The 20,853-nt window shown below is 39.8% G+C and overlaps 1 protein-coding gene across 3 annotated transcripts; it reads right to left on the bottom strand.

The window, feature by feature from the left end:
* Positions 1-100: 100 nt before the first annotated feature.
* On the bottom strand, positions 101-19,569 carry LOC105026348 (cation channel sperm-associated protein subunit delta). 3 transcript variants are annotated; one of them, XM_020051445.2, is made up of 22 exons: positions 19,423-19,569; positions 18,785-18,860; positions 18,567-18,643; positions 18,405-18,474; positions 18,037-18,151; positions 17,822-17,889; positions 17,613-17,732; positions 17,398-17,472; positions 17,159-17,315; positions 16,951-17,037; positions 14,511-14,593; positions 14,069-14,245; positions 11,219-11,332; positions 11,024-11,113; positions 10,883-10,941; positions 10,691-10,769; positions 10,473-10,525; positions 10,284-10,358; positions 1,805-1,939; positions 1,339-1,528; positions 879-1,033; positions 101-651 (listed from the first exon to the last, which is right to left on the bottom strand). In XM_020051445.2, exons 1-22 carry the CDS (start codon positions 19,488-19,490, stop codon positions 489-491), a joined length of 2,286 nt encoding a protein of 761 aa, XP_019907004.2. In that variant the 5' UTR covers positions 19,491-19,569; the 3' UTR covers positions 101-488. The 3 variants fall into 3 exon arrangements, with proteins under 3 accessions (XP_019907004.2, XP_010896049.2, XP_019907005.2); XM_010897747.3 differs by having other exon boundaries at positions 18,785-18,855; XM_020051446.2 differs by having other exon boundaries at positions 18,567-18,860.
* Between the last annotated feature and the right edge of the window lie 1,284 nt (positions 19,570-20,853).

Raw genomic sequence — 20,853 nt, 5'->3', positions numbered from 1 at the left:
TTGGAATTTCCATCTGATTGAAGTGTGAAATGAGAACTACTGCTATGAAGAATGACCTAAAACATTGTTTTCTTTAAACATTTTATTTTCATCTAACATAATAAGCAAAACATACAAGTTTCCTATTGCTTATTTACCATTCTCCACCCCACTTTAATACATTTCAGATCAACTATATTAGTTCCTAAAACTGAAAACAAGACAAAATCTAGACTGGGATAACTAACTGACTGAAAGCATATGCTGAACAGCTAATCACATTTTTGTCAGAGTGCTCAGAATGCATGCATTATATTCCTTTGTGTCAACAGAGGTGCATGTTTGCCCGCTCAATGCAGGAACCCTGACAAAAACTAAAAACAGACAGGTGTTCAACCTTGTGATCTCATAGAACCCTGATTCCACTGTTCTATGATTTTAAGTTGTATCGTAACTGTGTGTTTGGTTGTAAACAACAAGTCACACGTGTATGTGTGTAAAGTATGCCTTCAACTGATTTTTAGGTGACTGGGCCGGCGGAGAAAAAAGCCAATAATCAGTAAGACAACAAAGATGGCCAGGAAGAGTATTAGCACCACCCCAGACGGCAGAATGTTTGGGGGGAACCCTCCATACACATACACACTGAATGTGGTGGACAGCATACAATAGCTGCAAAAACAGAGAAATTGCATGTTACCGGACACATTATGAGATTAACAACAGGCCACTTTCAATTTGTTCTCTAGAATATACCCAGCGTCCAACCACATTTTGGGGGAAATTTCCAAAATGATACTCCACTTGTGTTACAGTAATGTATTCACCCTTGATGTGTTATTCAGCCTAATAATTGTGCTCTCATCAAAAGGCTGTTTACCCTCCTGGTCTGAACCTACCTGTAGCTAGGATCCACCACGACGGCTTTGAAAATATACATCCCATTGAAGTTGGGAAACAAGATTCTGTTTGCTGTTCCCATGTTGAGGACCTGATACTGAGCTCCTGGGTCAGTGAGCGGCGGACCGTATTTGTCCTTGCAGCTTTTATAGTTCTGAAGCAGAAAGAGGGAAAGGGATGCTTGGCAGCCAGGTATAAAGCAAGCAGAGGGACAAATATATGAGATATTCATGAGAGGATGAGAACAATGTATCTGCATGTGATAAGTTGATGAACATGCTCAATGAATATCACACAAAAATCGGGGAAACGAGCTAGATAAGTTCCTTCCTTAGGACACCAAGTGATTTGATTTTGGGGCTTTGAGTCTAGAATGCAGTGTGAACTAATTCTAATCTGCCATTATTAACTAGTGATAGAATAAAAACTGCATTGAATATTCTTTAGCCATGTCCATACGTTACTAGTCCAAGCTGTGTTGGGGTTAGGTCCGTTTGGCTGCAGCCTCAGCAGAGTGGTCCAGTTCTGGGGTTGGGAAACACACTGGGCCTCCTTTGCCGACTGGAGGTACTTGTAGTTAAACATGCCATTCACTTCGAACATCACAAAGTCAGCGCTCACCTGCTCTATAAAGTCATTATTGTTCCACCTGCAAAGATACAGGGCTGGTTCGGTGTTGGATCAGGTTTACAACCAAACAGTGTTGGATCAGGTTCCCAACCAAACATTGTTGGATCAGGTTCACAACCAAACAGCCATCTTTACCTGCTTTACAAAAATATATTTGCCATTCCTGTTCTGTCTATTTATTTTGTGTGTGTGTGTGTGTGTCATTTGTAACATTGACACTATCTGAAAACCACTACACACACTGAACACTATACAATAACAACTGTCTGAGCAATGGCATGACATGGTCACTCACAGCTCCAGAGTGGGTATCCAAGGAGTGTCATGATAGACCAGTAGGGGGCAGAAGTATTCTGTGATGTTGTAGGAGACGTGCAGGTCACTAGAGGCAGAGTCAGGCCGGTACAGGAGTAGAGGGTCATATGCAGCTCTGACAGATGGAGGTGTTGGAAGAGAATAATAAGAGGAAGACTAGCCATTAAAACTGTACATAATGACAACAATTCTATGTATATCTACCGGGGCTGGACAAAAACGACAGAAGAAATATACTAATATTCTAGGAACTAATAAGAAGTAGGGCCACCCTTTGCCTTCAGAAGAGCTCCAACAATCCTTCTTGGAATACTGTCATACATGTCCTGAACTGTGTGTAGTAGAAAATTCTCCAGTTCTTTGAGGGATGGAGGCAGAAATCTACTTTGCACTCGGCGCTCCAGACTTTCCCATGAAGGTTGAATGTTATTCAGATCTGGTGACTAAGAGTCATAAAATCACTCTTGGATTAGGAGTTTAGCCGTGTGTATGAGGAATTATCTTCCTGGAGTACTGGAACATGAGGGAACAGTGTTTGCACCTCAGGGTCCACCTAGTCCTGTAAAATGTCTTCATATTCCTTGTCAGTTATACCACCATGCAGAGAAATCATCTGACCCAATGACTCCCAAGAGATGGCTGCCCATACCATTACAGATCCCGACCATGTTAAACAGTTAGCAGCAGACATTGTAAAATGAGGCCATCCTTTGGCTTTTTCTAAATGTAAACCTGTCCAGATGTAGGAAATATCAGACCATATAACGCAATTCCATTGCTCATGAGTCTAGGTTTTTCCCCACCAAACGATGAGTCTGTGTCTTGGCTTTCCAAATGGCAGCCCTGCCATAAATACTGTAACTGTTACTGTTGCATTTGTATGTTCGGTGTCTTTTAATTCTATGTGGTCTGATTCTATGTTCTGTTTGAATCCTGTGTCCATTGATTTCACCTGTGTGTAGTTTAGTCATGCCAACTGTGTCTTGTTTGCCCCTCGTCACCTCCCTATTTAGTTTCCCCGGTTCCCTGTGTTTCAAAAATCCAGAAAATCACATTGTATGATTTTTAAGTAATTAATTTGCATTTTATTGCATGACATAAGTATTTCATACATCAGAAAAGCAGAACTTAATATTTGGTACAGAAACCTTTGTTTGCAATTTCAGAGATCATACGTTTTCTAAGAATTATCTTGAACCAACAGTTATTGCCTTCTCACCAAACTGCTTGCCTATTGTTCTGTAGCCCATCCCAGCCTTGTGCAGGTCTACAATTGTATCCCTGATGTCCTTACACAGCTCTCTGGTTTTGGCCATTGTGGAGAGGTTGGAGTCTGTTTGATTGAGTGTTTGGACAGGTGTCTTTTATACAGGTAACAAGTTCTAACAGGTGGAGTTAATACAGGTAATGAGTGGAGAACAGGAGGGCTTCTTAAAGAAAAACTAACAGGTCTGTGAGAGCCAGAATTCTTACTGGTTGGTAGGTGATCAAATACTTATGTCATGCAATAAAATCAAAATCAAACCAAAATCATACAATGTGATTTTCTGGATTTCTGTTTTAGATTCTGTCACTCACAGTTGAAGAGTACCTATGATAAAAATTACAGACTTCTACATACTTTGTAAGTGGAAAAACCTGCAAAATCTAAAACTTCAAAACTTGTTCTCCCACTGTAAGCCTGTAGGTTAGCTTTGACTTGCGACCAGTTCCTTTTTGCCAATGCAATTTGTCTATATTCCATATGGAAATTCTTGAACTAATGTACATTTGAGAAAGGTCTGCTTTTCTATTACCTGGTATGTAACTCTGGTCTTTGTGACACACATCTGCGTAATATCAGAGGATCATTAGGTACTCTGACCATCTGTTTATCTGTCTAAATCAATAAGGATATCTGTCCTTTGTTCCTTAGAAATGTGGTCCTTGGGGGAAGTAGGGGCAACTGGCCCCATTAGGTAAACACAACAGTAAACACCTAGGGCAGGAAACCTGCGTGAAGTTGGCCCCCCCACCAACGCAAAACGTCGTCAAACTATGCTTGTTCGTTTGTGCTCCGTTTGTGCTGGTTTGTGCTGTAAAAAGTTTTGTTTGTGCTGCTTCCGTTTTTTAGATATTAACATAATATTTTTAGGTCAATCTGAGGTCAACCAGCCCCCCCACATTCTCCAAATTCACCCAAAATAGTCTCGATCATTTGTGCTTCGTTTGTGCCGGTAAAAGTTTTGTTTGTGCTGCGTTGGGTTTTAAAATATTCGACATTGAATTATAGACGATGACGTCACCAGCCCCCCCACATTCTCCAAATTCACCCAAAATAATCTCGTTTGTTTGTGCTTCGTTTGTGCTGGTTTGTGCCGGTAAAAGTTTCGTTTGTGCCGCGTTGGGTTTTAAAATATCAGAAATGTAATCAAATTAATATTTAGGCCTATAGGCTACAAACAAGACTGACTGAATAAAATATATAAATCAATGGTCACAAGATCAAAAATAGTCAGACAGCTCTGTATTTTGGTTTGTAGTTAGTCAGTAGCCTATAGCCTATGAGCATTTTATTTCGGTTTTGTCTATTCAATCTCTAAAATGTTAGATGCTAATAAAGATGATTTAATAGAACATCATGCAATTTCTTATCAGGTTTTTTGTAGTCCTGTAGTGTTTAATAAAAACGTAATGTTTTTCTTTTATTAGGCCTATGTCACTTATCTTCTGCTACTCTCTGAGCAAAATGGATTTGTGCGCGTGTGCCATCAAGTCGTAGTTTAAATGTAACTTCAGAAAACAGCTAAACTATCCTCGAGGTGAGCACACTTTTAAAGTAGAATTGACGAAGACGTTCTGTCATCACATAATTTGTTCAATAAACAATTATCCTCACTTCAGTGTCTTGTGATTGTATTTTATTTTTACGAGTCTCATCTGCTACACTCCACTCCCACCGCAAGTGACACGTCCATTCAAGAATGCTCTTGTATAAAATTGTGTAGAGTTAGTGGAGAAAAGGTCGATATAAATCAAACTACAAAAGTCGTTACTAATCCAAATTTCTGAACAATGTAAGTATACATTGTTTTAAAACTGTCTGTTACAATACTAGTAGCTGCAAGAATATTGTACAACATTCAAGAGAGCTAACCTTGTTATTGAACAGAAACCTCAATAACACTTCTATTACTAATTTAGCTATGAAATGCTATTTACAGTTGCACAAAGTTTCGACCATGGGTGCAACTGTATTTAACATTTCATAGCTAAATTAGTGATAGTGTTAGCAATGAATTTTCAGTTCAATAAAAAATGACAATCTAGGGGTGAACATTACCATATTGGTCCTAATATAAGATATATTATCCATCTACATTATCCTTACTATATTATATGATCATTATATTCAGACCAATACAGTAATATATTAAAAAAATGTATGCTGTACATGATATTTTTTGGAATCAGATTGATTGAGGGTAATAATGTTTTGCTTATGCCAGATGCCCAAGAAACCAGCAGTCGACAGGGATTCCATTTTCACAGTCCTGTGTTCATCAAAAGAGGCACAAACCAGCACAAACGAACAAGATTATTTTGGGTGAATTTGGAGAATGTGGGGGGGCTGGTGACGTCATCGTCTATAATTCAATGTTGAATATTTTAAAACCCAAAGCAGCACAAACGAAACTTTTACCGGCACAAACCAGCACAAACGAAGCACAAACGATCGAGACTATTTTGGGTGAATTTGGAGAATGTGGGGGGGCTGGTTGACCTCAGATTGACCTACAAATATTATTTTAATATCTAAAATACCGAAGCAGCACAAACAAAACGTTTTACAGCACAAACCAGCACAAACGTAGCACAAACTAACAAGACTATATTGGGTGAATTTGGAGAATGTGGGGGGGGGGGGGTGGTGACATCATCGTCTATAATTCAATGTCGAATATTTTAAAACCCAACGCAGCACAAAACGAAACTTTTACCGGCACAAACCAGCACAAACGTAGCACAAACGATCAAGACTATTTTGGGTGAATTTGGAGAATGTGGGGGGGCTGGTTGACCTCAGATTGACCTACAAATATTATTTGAATATCTAAAATACCGAAGCAGCACAAACAAAACGTTTTACAGCACAAACCAGCACAAACGTAGCACAAACTAACAAGACTATTTTGGGTGAATTTGGAGAATGTGGGGGGGGGGCTGGTGACGTCATCGTCTATAATTCAATGTCGAATATTTTAAAACCCAACGCAGCACAAAACGAAACTTTTACCGGCACAAACCAGCACAAACGTAGCACAAACGATCAAGACTATTTTGGGTGAATTTGGAGAATGTGGGGGGGCTGGTTGACCTCAGATTGACCTAAAAATATTATTGTAATATCTAAAATACCGAAGCAGCACAAACAAAACTTTTTACAGCACAAACCAGCACAAACGTAGCACAAACGAACAAGACTATTTTGGGTGAATTTGGAGAATGTGGGGGGGCTGGTGACGTCATCGTCTATAATTCAATGTCGAATATTTTAAAACCCAAAGCAGCACAAACGAAACTTTTACCGGCACAAACCAGCACAAACGAAGCACAAACGATCGAGACTATTTTGGGTGAATTTGGAGAATGTGGGGGGGCTGGTTGACCTCAGATTGACCTAAAAATATTATTGTAATATCTAAAATACCGAAGCAGCACAAACAAAACTTTTTACAGCACAAACCAGCACAAACGTAGCACAAACGAACAAGACTATTTTGGGTGAATTTGGAGCATGTGGGGGGGCTGGTGACGTCATCGTCTATAATTCAATGTCGAATATTTTAAAACCCAAAGCAGCACAAACGAAACTTTTACCGGCACAAACCAGCACAAACGAAGCACAAACGATCAAAACTATTTTGGGTGAATTTGGAGAATCTGGGGGGGCTGGTTGACCTCAGATTGACCTAAAAATATTATGTTAATATCTAAAAAACGGAAGCAGCACAAACGAAACTTTTTACAGCACAAACGGAGCACAAACGAACGAGTATAGTTTGACGACGTTTTGCGTTGGTGGGGGGGCCAACTTCATGCAGGTGGGCAGGAAGGGTAAGGTGGGGGGGACAGCCTGCTCTTTGGGTAAAACCTGTGTGACATAAGACAGCTGGGCAGCATCTTACCACACCCCTTTTAACTTAATAAATACGGACTGTTCATGTATTTTCCTCAGAGATTCCTCAGAGGGTTATTTGTAAGCTTTTGACGCGTCACTCCATTTGCAAATAAACGGCTAATTATGCCAAGATAATTTTCTCTCTGTACTCACACCTTTAAGAGTTCCTATCGATGGAATTACCATCACAGCTGTCATGATTTTTGAGACTCCATGACACAGTAATTCTGGTAGTTTTTGTGACCAATGACACCTGCATTTCAGGCTGTGATGGCAATTCCATCGATTAGAACTCATAAAGGAGGAAGTACAGGGAGAACATGGTCAAAGTACCAAATAATCATCTGATATTATACAGACATGTGTGTCACAATCAAAGTAAAGATTGACATACCAGCCAATGGAAAGACAGACATTTCTCAAATGTACCTTAGTTCAAAATGTCCATAACACAGGCACAGACTTTGGCCTCTTTGGAACACTGTTAGTTGCCTCAAGTTTCTTTGAAAACTCCTATCGAAGTGCAAATTGTCAGAACTCTTTCATAGCTGACACTTATGTACTGGAAATGATGTGAGCTTTGTGACATGACGTGTTATCCTGCTGGAAGTAGCCATTAGAAGATCGGTACACTGTGGTCATAAAGTTATGCAAATGGTAATAATACTAAGGTAGGCTGTGGTGTTTAAATTATGCTCAATTGGTACTTTCAATGTGTGCCAAGAAAATATCCCCCCACCATTACAACACCACCACCAGCCAGAACCGTTGATACAAGGCAGGATGGATCCATGCTTTCATGTTGTCTATGACAAATTCTGACCCTACCATCGGAATATCACAGCAGAAATCAAGACTCATCAAACCAGGCATTGTTTTTCCTGTTCAATTTGGTGGACCCGTGCAAACTGTAGCCTCAAATTTCTGTTCTTAGCTGACATTAGTGGCACCCGGTGGCGCTGTACAACAACCCTGGGGGAAGAACTGAAGATTAATCAGACAAAAAGACCTTCCAGTCTTCAGCAGTCCACTGGCGGTGCTTCATTAAAGCCAGGTAAGCCTCTTTTTCTTATGGTGCCTTCTTAACAATTCCTTTCTTACTGCCAATTGACCGGTCGAACCTACAGCTTGAAGTCTTCTCTTCACAGAAACTGAAAACTTCGACCAGTGTTAAGCTGTGCCTGAAGCTGTTGTCCTGTGAGCTGCCTATCATGCAAGACTCTCAGAAACTTTTCTTCTGATTCTGTTGTGGCTTTGTGTCTGCCAGACATATTCCTGTCAGAGTTTCCTCCAGTTTCCAAATGCCTCATGGTGTAGGAACCTGTACTCACTGACACCTTGGATTTCTTTGCAATTTTTCTAAAGGAAAGACCTACACTTTTAAGGGTTCTGTCTTTCCTTTGTTAATTGCCTTTTTCTATTTTGATAGCAATATCATATTACCTAACTCGAAAATGTACATTCTTTTTCAGTTTTTGGTAATCTAAATGGGTTTTTTAGCAGTCTATTGCTTACATTTGTTCCATTTCAGGTTAGTCACTGGACTTGAACTGCTTTCATTTCTTTCAAAAATGAAAATATGGGTGTTTTCCAAATCTTTTGACTAGTAGTGTGTATATATACACACATTCACACACACAGGGTTGGGTAGGTTACTTTTTAATTGTAATCCGTTAAAGTTACCTGTCCACATTTGCAATTAGTAATGTAACTTTTTGTTTACTCAAACACAGAAACGTAATCTGATTACTTTGAATTACTTTTAGATTGCCACATTGGAGACATTGGAAAACAAACAGGAATAGCCTATAACCAACTGAACACCTTTTGCGGGATCAATCAATTTTAGAGTTTACATAGCTGGCCAAAAACAGATTTCGTATTTTACCTTATGGGTTGTGTAGGCTACAGTGCCTTTGGAAATGGGTTTCTAAATCATTGCTTTTTACTTCAATATGATTGGGTTACATCTCTACATTACACGCTAAAGGTCTCTCAGATATTCAGTCATTCCAATTAATCCAATAAACCTCGATCTTCCAGAATCTGACTTTTTATCTGAACATAACCCAAAATCTAATGATGCTTAAGCCTGTTCTGTTATTTGTTTTATTCATGTTTTTAATTGCTTCAAAACATTGTTGAAAAATAAATGGCAATTACTCAAAAAGGGTATTGACATTGTTGTATATAAAAATTAAGATATCCGTAGTTTTTCACACATAAATTAAATCTGCAGTAGTCTGATGATTTGCTCCACAACCAACATTTTCAAAATGTTGCAGTAACCCCTGGTACGCAAATGCACATTTGCAATCGTGATCACCTGCATAGAAATAATATTTACCTGCGCAAACGTAACCTGCGATTATTATGGCCACCAGTGATGGATTTTCAAAACGCAAATGAAAGAAATAAACTGTTATTAGAAACCGGCACTCTTAGCTTAAAGTAAATGATGTCAGCAGCCAATGATAACCAATGAACACAATTTTCAGAGATACAAAGCAAGCAGAATCACATGGCCTACCTGTATGGATGGAAATGATGTGGCCGCGTCAAATGCAAATAATCATCCTTTGGCGGAGTGCTTCCCAACACACCTTTTCCTCAAATGTATTGGTAAACTCCACATAATGATTTATCTTAAAGGCAGCGCCATGTCGGCTATCTAACAAATAGTAGCCTAATCAATTAAACAAATCCTGTAAAAGTTATCCGGTCCATCTCGTCCTGGCTGTGTTGTTAGGTACATTTGACAAATAAACCTTGAAACTTAAAAAAGATATAACACCAGGTAGGCCTATTGTCTATCATTGTTCTGAGAATATGCGTCATTTTATATGACTCTGCTAATATTATCTTAGATATTCTCTGTTTTTACCAGCCATCCAACCAACCAAAACCAGAGAAATTTAAACTAGCACTTCCTCCGTCTCTACACTGGTTATGCGCGTCCACCTTTAATAAACTCAAACATACAACGTGTCTTAATTATTTCGCGCACCTATTCTTTTTCATTTAAAGTGATCCAAAAGTAATCAATTTTTTCCAAAAGTATGTGTAATCCAATTACAATATTTTCTTTGGTAACGTAATGGATTACGTAATCCATTACTCCCCAACTCTGCACACACGCACACACACATATATCCAATAATAATCTAATAAATACGTGTTATTTTACTTGGTTGAAGCCATATGTTCCACAAATGAACAAACAAAATAACCTACTTTGGCATTACAAGCACAAACTACGAACGGTAGTTAAGAATATAGCTCCATCCGCACAGCCTACCTGGGGATGACGTAGTGGAAGTTGTCCTGGAGCTGCTCTTGAGTGAGTACGCCTTGATTACAAGTGGTTATGTTTCTGTGGCAAAACAACAATAACCAAAAGAACAAATGACAGAACACACAGTGGTCTTTTAGTAGAATAGTTCTGAGATGTTTTGAATGTTTTCAAGCAGGAAGATTTATTCCTCACCTCACAATTCGCATATGCTTTTCAGGAGGACATCCGATGACAATGTGAGCTTTCTAAAATGGTATGAAACCAACAAGCACTGATAATATAAGAGCATGTATGTAAGTCCACACTGTAAAGTAATAGCCTTTTCAGTATTGCATAAGAACAAACTGACAGGTCCCATCAATGTCATCTTTCCTAAACATTATGGTGACTGTAAGAAAACCGTTTCTAACCAGGGGATTGAGGTCTTTGCAGGCTACATCCCTCCCCATCAGGTCTACTGTGATTGTTGAGAGGCTGCTTTTTGGTAGACTGGAAGAGACAGAGAAAACACATCCGCAACGGAAAACAACAGCACCCTCTGCTGGAGAGACTAACAATGACTCCTCCAACTGAAACTCCTATGGCCGATTTGTATTTCTTACCTGGGCTTGAGGGATCTGTCTTCTGTCTGTTCAACAGACAGTTGTGTCACTTCAATGTCCTGCCAGTAAGACATTATTCAGATTAGACCAAAACAACACACACAACCCCCGCCCCCAACACAACTAGGGTTTCAGGTATACCAGGCGGTATTTCTTGATACCCTCGGTGGTAATGCCATCCTCCACACACTTCTCCTTGAAGGACAGCACCTTAGAGTCAGTCACTGTAACCTGGTCACACACAAGAAAACAGGGTTGACGGTTCAGATTCAGTCTGGGTATTTGCATGACAGCAGTGGCATAGACCTGGGACCAGACTCCTGTGAAGATGATTACCAGTGGGAAGAAGGTGCAGAGAGGAGAGGGGATGTAGACGACAGACAGGTAGACATGGTCGCCCATGCCCATGTAGAAGAGCTCCCCATCAAAAGTGCTGCGAAACTGCTCCACCTAGGGCGGGGAACACAGAGACGTGGCAATGGATCAAATGACACAAACGACAGTGGAGAGAACAAGGATTTGATTCACTGACGATTTTGCAGGTTTTCCTACTTACAAAGCATGTAGAGGTCTGTCATTTTTATCATAGGTACAATTCAACTGTGAGAGACTGAATCTAAAACTAAAATCCAGAAAATCACATTGTATGATTTTTAAATAATTAATTAGCATTTTAATGCATGATATAAATATGTGATCACCTGCCAACCAGTAAGAATTCCGGCTCTCACAGACCTGTTCATTTTTCTTTAAGAAGCCCTCCTGTTCTCCACTCATTACCTGTATTAACTGCACTTGTTTTAACTCAGATACCTGTCCACACACTCAGTCAAACAGACTCCAACCTCTCCACAATGGCCAAGATCAGAGAGCTGTGTATGGACATCAGGGATAAAATTGGAGACCTGCACAAGGCATGGGCTACAGGAAAATAGGCAAGCAGCTTGGTGAGAAGGCAACAACTGTTGGCGCAATTATTAGAAAATGGAACAAGTTCAAGATCTCCCTCGGTCTGGGGCTCCATGCAAGATCTCACCTCGTGGGGCATCAATGACCATGAGGAAGGTGAGGGATCAGCCCAGAAGTACAAAGCAGAACCTGGTCAATGACCTGAAGAGAGCTGGGACCATAGCCTCAAAAAAAACATTAGTAACACACTACACCATCATGGATTAATATCCTGCAGCGCACGCAAGGTCCCCCTGCTCAAGCCAGCGCATGTCCAGGCCCGTCTGAAGTTTGCCAATGACCATCTGGATGAGACAAAAATAGAGCAAAAATGTTTGGTCCAAACTCCACTCACCGTGTTTGGAGGAAGAATAAGCATGAGTACCACCCCAAGAACAACATCCGAACCGTGAAGCATGGAGGTGGAAACATCATTCTTTGGGGATGCTTTTCTGCATAGGGGACAGGACGACTGCACCATATTGAGGGGAGGATGGATGGGGTCATGTATCGCGAGATCTTGGCCAACAACCTCCTTCCCTCAGTAAAAGCATTGAAGATGGGTCGTGGCTGGGTCTTCCAGCATGACAACGACCTGAAACACAGCCAGGGCAACTAAGGAGTGACTCCATAAGAAGCATCTGTGACAGTGGCCTAGCCAGTCTCCAGACCTGAACCCAATAGAAAATCTTTGGAGGGAGCTTAAAGTCCGTATTGCCCAGCGACAGCCCCAAACCCTGAAGGATGTGGAGAAGGTCTGTATGGAGGAGTGGGTCAAAATCCCTGCTGCAGTGTGTGCAAACCTGGTCAAGAACTACAGGAAACGTATGATCTCTGTAATTGCAAACAAAGGTTTCTGTACTAAATATTAAGTTCTGCTTTTCTGATGTATCAAATACTTGTCATGCAATAAAATTCAAATTCATTATTTAAAAATCATACAATGTGGTGGCTGACTTCAGCTCAGACAGTTAATTTCCTCTATTATGGACCTGGTTTTTCTTCTGAGCTTTTTCCAAGGCTTAACTGTTTTTGTTTTAACCCAATCCTTAACTGTAATCCATTTTGATTTTACATTTACAGATTTTGCTTGAAAAAAAAAAAGCATGTGAAATATTTTCATATTGTTTTTTTATCAGCTTGATCTTATAATGAAAAACATTTGATTCTAACCTTCAACTGCGTGAGAAAAGTATTTTCATTCAAGAACATGTATGACACAATTACAGGCTCCCCTAGTAAATCTGAATAAAATCTAATTTATATTTTTCAATTAAGATTATACTGATTATACATCTGCGATTTTACATTTTAAAGTTCAACTTTAGCTCTCATCCATGCCATCCTTTTTCACTGGGGTTTAAATATGAGATGACACACAGGATAAACCCCCTTGGAAAAATGAAACAAAAGGTTATAGACCTTTACAAACCAAGCAAGGGCTATAAAAAGACAGCTACACGTCTAAAATTACCCATCCCAAATATGATTAAACGCCACCTCCAAGCCAACAAGTCATTTGGAAGGGTTGCAAGATGAAGGCCTCTGCTACCACTAAAGGCCCTGGGAACCTCCTCAGGATACACTGCAACTCCATCAAGTACCAGGAGATCTTAGGCCAAATCGCGTCTGCCTCTGCCAGGAGGCTAAAACTGTGTTGCTGGATTTTCCATCAGGAAAACCATCCAAATCCACTCGAAAAGTGGAGTCAAGGTTTTGCCATGGCCTTCACAGTTCCCTGACATAAATTCCATTGAAAACCTGTGGGTTGAGCTGACTAGGAGTCCTCAATTGAGGACAAAGGAGTGCACAATGAGAGACAAAAAGAGAGTGCACAATGAGAGACAAAAAGAGAGTGCACAATGAGAGACAAAAAGAGAGTGCACAATGTTTTAAATGTATGAAGGAATAGTCTCAAACCCCTTCCTGAGTTCTCCCTCATCATCAAACATTACAGCTGTTATCTTAGCAAAAAGAAAGTGCACAATGTTTTAAATGTATGAAGGAATAGTCAACCCTTCCTGAGTTCTAACTCATCATCAAACATTACAGCTGTTATCTTAGCAAAAAGAGAGTGCACAATGTTTTAAATGCAATTATTTCTTGATGACATTTGATGACATCTTTGAACAATTACCCCCTAAATGTTAGAATATAAAGATTATTTTAGTGTAAGATCAAGCTGAAAGTCTTTTTTGTTCATATTTACCTAGAGGGAGGAAGTTTATCTTTACTCACTGGGCAAGACTGAACAGGTGGCGTGGTACGTGTGAGCTCCTGCTGGACAACGATAGCCCTCTTGTCAAAGGCTATCCCGCCAAACAAAAGGTCCTCCCTGACTTGAATCTGCATCAGGTCCCCATAGTCAGTGAAAAGCATCAGGTTTTCCCTGGATGTGTCAATGACAGACACAAACTGAAAAAGGCAAGCAGACGGAGAGTACAATACATAAAAAACAGGCAGCTCTCTAATAGTGGTTTTAACTATCCTGTCAGGATAAAAGCGATATGGAAATTAAGTATAATAACGTGTACTTTAAAGTGTATATGTAAGACAACACTCATATTTTTATCGTACACACATTTTACAGATGCTATTATCTAAACAAAAATATACAGTGGTGGGTGCACAAATCCCTATTGGTAGTCAAACCCACATCACTGGCATTGTGAATGCTTACCTTAACTGCATTTGCCTCCAGGCCAGCCCGGCCATAATATAGCACCCCGTCGCTGGTGAGAACAGCTACCACACCGTTGTCATCTAACCATACGCAGGACATTGACTTAGTGTAATTTACAACACAAACACATGGTTCACTGTGGTGACACTGCTTTAGTCTCATTGACTTAGTGTAATTTACAACACAAACACATGGTTCACCGTGGTGACACTGCTTTAGTCTCATTGACTTAGTGTAATTTACAACACAAACACATGGTTCACCGTGGTAACACTGCTTTAGTCTCATTGACTTAGTGTAATTTACAACACAAACACATGGTTCACCGTGGTGACACTGCTTTAGTCTCATTGACTTAGTGTAATTTACAACACAAACACATGGTTCACCGTGGTGACACTGCTTTAGTCTCATTGACTTAGTGTAATTTACAACACAAACACATGGTTCACCGTGGTGACACTGCTTTAGTCTCATTTATGATGCATTCACTCACATAGGAAATTCTCCTCACACCAGTGCTTAACACATTTAGTAGCACCACTATTGACAAAACCAATATCATTCGGAAGAGGAAGACTAACATGTCTAGCTATTTGTCTGTCTTTTCTCAATACATTTTTGCATTAATTATGTACATTTTCAACCCAAAGTCTAATTAATTCCACAATGCATAGTGAATAAATGATTGGGTCATTAAAAACTTCAGAAAATCTTCAGAAAATACAAACGTGAATCAAACAGTATGTATGTACAGTAACTGTAGTGCCTCCATAACTGACAAAAATGCTATGCCAGATAAATCTGACATTAAAATACTATTTATTATTTACTTATTACTATTTACAAGACAAATCTCGTTTACAGGATTTCTCATTACATAACAGTTTCAAATTCTAGTACAAACGTCACACATGACACTGGAAATTGGGCTCAGATATATCCTGTGTCTTTTGATCATCCTTAAGATGTCTCAAGAACTTGTTTAGGGTCTATCTGTGGCAAATTCACTTAATTTGACATGACTTAGAAAGGCATACACTTTTCTATACAAGATGCCAAACTGTGAAATGGACAATGTTCGGAACCACCAAGGCTCTTCCTAGAGCTGGCTGTCCCGCCAAACTAAGTCAGGGGAGAACTAACGGAGCTTCAGAGTTAATCTCAGCAGGGATAACCAACCTGCAAGAAGGACAACCATCTCTGCTGCACTCCCCCAACCAGGCCTTTATGGTAGAATGGCTGGGTGGAAGTGACTCCTGAGTAAAAGACTCATGATATGCCATATGAAGGACTCTAAGAGCATGAGGAAAAAGAGGATTTGGTCTCATGAGATCAAAATCAAACTCTTAGGCATGAATGCCAAGCACTACGTTGGGTAACAAAACAAGGAACTGCTCATCACTTGGCTAATACCAACCATATGGTAAATCATGGTGTTGTGAACATCATAATATGGGGATGTATCTCAGTGGCAGGGACTAGGAGACCGTTCAGCAGTGAGGGAACGGTGAACGGAGCAAAATACAGAGGTCCTTGATAAAAAACTGATCCAAAGCACACAGGACCTCAAACTAGGACTAAAGATTAAACTTTCAGCAACCACCCAAAGCACACAGTCAAGATAATGCTAGAGTGGCTTTGGAACACTGTGAATGTTCTGGAGTGGCACATCCAAAGCCTGGACATCTGTAGGGAGACCTGAAAATTGCAGTTCAACGACGCTCCCCATTCAGTCTGACAGGGCTTTACAGGATCTACAAGAACAAAAAAAGGAGAAACTCTCCACATCCACGTGATGCAAAGCTTGTAGGTGCATATCCAAGAAGATTCAATAGGAAGTTGCAAGGCAGAGACTTTACCACAGCACAATTTAGGGGTTCACATGTTCAGTATGCTTAACCATCAGTGCCACCAATGTTTTAAAGAAGGGCAACATGAACTCTTACTCCCTACGACAACTAAAGACATTTGCAATGCCTCCATGGATTCTCTCCAAAAGACATCCTGATTTTGGCTGCATCGAGGCTTCGTGTGGGAACTGTTCTGCACATGTCCGCTGGTCCCCTCAACAGGCCCCTCAAGTCAGTGCAGTGAGAACAGATTATACGAATTTAACTCTAAACATTTTATTTTCAATTATGTTTAATTAAGAATTTTTGTTTACTATAGGTGTATAGCGGTGTAAAATACATAAACATTTGTCTTACTCAAAAAACTGTTTCTGAAATGATTACTTTTGCATTTGAAGTTGTGGAAATTCTGGTTAATGCATACTATCTTCCCAGCATAAGAACTATATGTGAACTATGAAAGGTACAAATTCTAAGTGATCCAAGTCGATATTTCCTTTGAAAATACACTTCGGCATTTTTTTGGTCAATTATCAAGTCTTGAGTCATGACTCAAACATTATGAGTTTTCAAGTCAATATTACCTGTTGCCACCTGTAAAATGGTGACATTAGAAGGCGGAAGGTAGGTATTTTCTTCTCCAATCACATATACTGGTGCAATCACCACACCTGAACACCAAAATCAGCCTTAGTACATGTGAGTCACTCAATGTTACCCTTTCAGTAATATCACAAGGATTACCCAGCTTCCAGCTAATATCCTCAAGCATGAGGACTCATTAGGGTGTACCATGGTTGGGTGAGTAACGCAGCATGTGGGGACTCCATGTTATAAGGTGACCTCTGAAGCCTGCCGGCTGGATCACACTGATGCTGGACACAGGGTCTGGCAAGTGGTGCTCGTCGGTCTGCAGCAAGTTACTTGAGGAAATGAATCTGAAAGAAAACTGCCACAAGTTTTACAGCTGGTAACTGATTGTGTCTGTGAGTATTTGGAGACTTCAGAAAGTGCAATGGTCAACCTTTCACCTTGCTTTGGTTGTTAATGATCATAGCCACAATGCTTGACACAGTGGGCATGTTTAATACCCCTCCGATAAATTCCTATGAAAAAGAGAGTGTCTGCTTTTAGTGTTCTGGTGACCTGTTCATGTTACATCTAATGAACTGTAGGCTATAAACCTTTTTGCACTATTTTGCTTTCTATGCTTAACTTTGAGTTAACACAGAGAAACCAAGCTCACTGTTCCCTTAGGGACCATCGGGAGGTTAGTAAAAAAGCTGCCTCCATTCCTGGACAGGTACACCTGTTGTTCCTCAAGAGCACTCCCTAGATTGTACAGCAGAACACAAGAGCTCACTTCCTGTTGACAAAACAACACAGCAGTGTAAAAAAAACTGTTACACATACAATTTAGTGGCATGTGTTTGAAGGCTTAGGTGTGACATGTACCATACAGGCCTTCTCTTTACTAAAGCAGCACTGTAGTGTGGATACCGTAGACACTGTGGATTTCACTCCTGAAACAAGAGATCTATAATGACAACTGAACAATAGCTTTGATATGCAGACAGAAAATGATGATAGTAAGGCCATAGGAAAACAATGTTTTATTTAAAAAGTTGTATATTTGAGGTGTGTTGACTGTTATACAGTGTGCTCCAAACCTTGAGCAGGAGTCCATGTCCCTTCAGTTAGAGAATGTAAGTATAATTTCCCATCAATCACAATGGCAAGGTTGTCCAACACAAAAGCTGCTGAGCTTACTGACCCATGAAGCTTCTATAAACATGAATAATGGTTGGAAACTTTTAAAAAACATGTTTATTGTACAATGTTATTAATAGGCATCTGAATTACTGTAGAGAACAGATAGTTCATCCCACAAATATTCTTCAGAGAATGTGAACGCCTACATATCTAAAGATGCTATTTGAAATTGGGTGCACAATGAATCCTACCATAATCTTGACCTTAAATTATTGAGAGAAATTGCACATTGGTGGCCGGGTGAATCGGATTTGTACAGACTTACATCAGCCCCTTCATAGCGGAGTGGAGTTGTTGCATCCTCAAAAAATGTCCTTGTAATGGCGATCCACTTCCTGTTAAAACGTTATTCGAAATATAATTGTTAAAACAATAACATCTCCAGATAGCCAGATTGGTTGCTGTTAGTCTAATGTTTTATTATTACCCCATGTACAAGGCCAGACGACTGTCACAGTGGCTTCGAACCAGAGTTGGTTGTTTCTCTCGGTAATACAATGATATCTGATAAGGAACGATGAGGAAATAAATGTTTAGCTTACTCTATTAGCTAGTTAATCGTGGGTAGCTAGTTGTGGCTAAACTAGCTATCTTGCTAGTCAACGTTGGCTAGTGTACGTATAGACGTTGGATTTAAAAAATCACCGGAGATGGCCCTTGTATCGATCGAGCCTGCCTTTCGACCCCTTGCGTTGCTATGGAGAACCATGGCAAACCTGGACTTTGGATGACAAAAGCAATGGTAAATACAAGAGAGATGACATTTCATTCTTGCTGGCATATTCTACCCGTAAAAGAAGATTCCCTAGCCTCTAAAGTAGTGGCTACTGCCGAGGTATTGAATAGTTAACGTCCCCCTACCAGCCACCCCTTTACCCGCCCTTTCCAGCCGTTGGAGAACAAAATCCTTTGAAGTTCAACATTTAAATGCACTGGAAAACAACGGTACATTTTATTATTAAATATACACTTTCAGTTTTTTAACACAAATAAAAAAGAAATACCGTAATTGGACAAAACAGTAAATTGACCGATATCGTGGGTCGTATTTTTTGCTACGTCACTTACAACTAGGTGAAAAAATGTATATTCCCACTGACATTTCAGAAATGGCAATTAGTGACATGCTACTTAACATTTATATGTCACTAGCAATCATTAAACCTTGACAACTTGATCAAATGATTTCCTCAGTACAGTACAAGATATATTTCAAAACGTCTGTTGGCTATGCCGATAATATGGGTTTCTCCTCTATTCAGTTAGCAAGGAGGTTACAGTACCTGACTTCATTATTACAGATTAACAATAGTACAACCATAAAAATAGTTTGGGCTTGCGTCCGCCACATTGTTGTATACAGTATAGCTAATTAGGTTGCTGTGTCGTTTATGTTTTTGAGTCGCCATAGATACAAATATCTATCCTAATCTTTCATACCCGCTTAACATTATAAAACTATTTCCGGGTATTAAGGGTTCATAGTGTACTTGGTATTTGAGGAAGAAATAACTGAATCAGAATTTCTTCCACAAATACCTTTTTTCTTGATAATTATATTTTATATTTTGTTTTCACTATTCCATACAATGTTTCTATTTATAAAAAGAAGTCTAGGCAGTTGCTTCCATCGAACTACTTTTCATCCGTTTTTTTATTGGTTATATATAGAGTAGTTATGTGTATTTTGTATAGCTACACTGTAACCATAAACGTATTGTTGTATGTTTATGTAGGTGGTCAAGTATGTTGTAAAATGTGTAATATTTACGTGTTCAACTGCGACTGCAAGCGTTAGCCGTTATTACTGTAGCCTAAAAAGATTGGTTAGCTGTCGGTAAGTAAATTATACAGAGTTTCTGAACTAAATCATGTTTCATATCATAAAAAGGATCAAGGCCTGTACCATGAAGAAATATAAAATTACATTTCAGAGAAGAGAGGTAAGCTCCTCCCAACTCCTAAGGCCTATGTCTGTGCCACTTGTTTCCATTGGAACATTAATGTTCTAAGTTGAGGCCTAAAGGTTTGGAGAAGTGTCCGAAAACTGACATTGCAAATTGTGGAACCATTGGCGGAACTGAAGTTGCTAATGGTATGGACTCTAAACACGAACACTGTGCACTCACTGCAGAACACAGGCCAGCAGCAAGCCATTGAGCTGTTGAGAGCAAGGTACCGCTTTGCAGAGCTGTGCGTGGCCAGAATTTTAAGCCAGAGCCTACCGCTTTCCCGTGAATTTCAAGCCCTACCCTACCCATGTCAAAATTGCTCCTGTCACATTTAGGCACGGTTGGCCGAGACCGAAAAAATAAATAGTTTACTGATAAAAAAAATTGTTAATCAAACTTTGCACAAACGCAATATTTATAGGGATTATACGGATCTGGGCACTGAAGGGTGCTGAATTCCTGCAGTGCCTCCATTATTGAGAAAGTAAAATATATTAAGCAATTATTTCTGCTTTTTCACTTATTTCTAAAGTTGACAAATAACATAATATAAGCACACACACACACACACACACACACTGGGGGGGGGGGGGGGGGGGTTAGTGCCCCACGATAGTATAAGTGCCCTCTTGGATGCCCAATTGGTAGATAGAACATGATAAATGCTCTCTACGGTGGCCCAGTGTTTAAGAAAACGTGATAAAGTGGCCTCTAGGGTGCCCCAACGTGCGAAAAAACATTATGCAGTGCCCTAATCTGTGC

The sequence above is a fragment of the Esox lucius genome, chromosome 12 (assembly GCF_011004845.1).
Source record: "Esox lucius isolate fEsoLuc1 chromosome 12, fEsoLuc1.pri, whole genome shotgun sequence".
Classification (NCBI taxonomy): domain Eukaryota; kingdom Metazoa; phylum Chordata; class Actinopteri; order Esociformes; family Esocidae; genus Esox; species Esox lucius.
The sequence above is the reverse complement of the archived record's forward strand: the minus strand, read 5'-3'. Positions and strand labels throughout refer to the sequence as shown.

What these genes read in the sequence shown, in the direction of transcription:
- LOC105026348 (XM_020051445.2), bottom strand. Translation starts at nt 19,490, where the DNA reads ATGTGGCGGACGCAAGCCCAAACTATTTTTATGGTTGTACTATTGTTA. An exon ending in GACATGGACTCCTGCTCAAG is followed by an intron (nt 17,890 to 18,036) that starts GTTTGGAGCACA and finishes CTCTTGTTTCAG; the next exon opens with GAGTGAAATCCACAGTGTCT. An exon ending in CACCTGTTCAGTCTTGCCCA is followed by an intron (nt 11,333 to 14,068) that starts GTGAGTAAAGAT and finishes TCCCCGCCCTAG; the next exon opens with GTGGAGCAGTTTCGCAGCAC.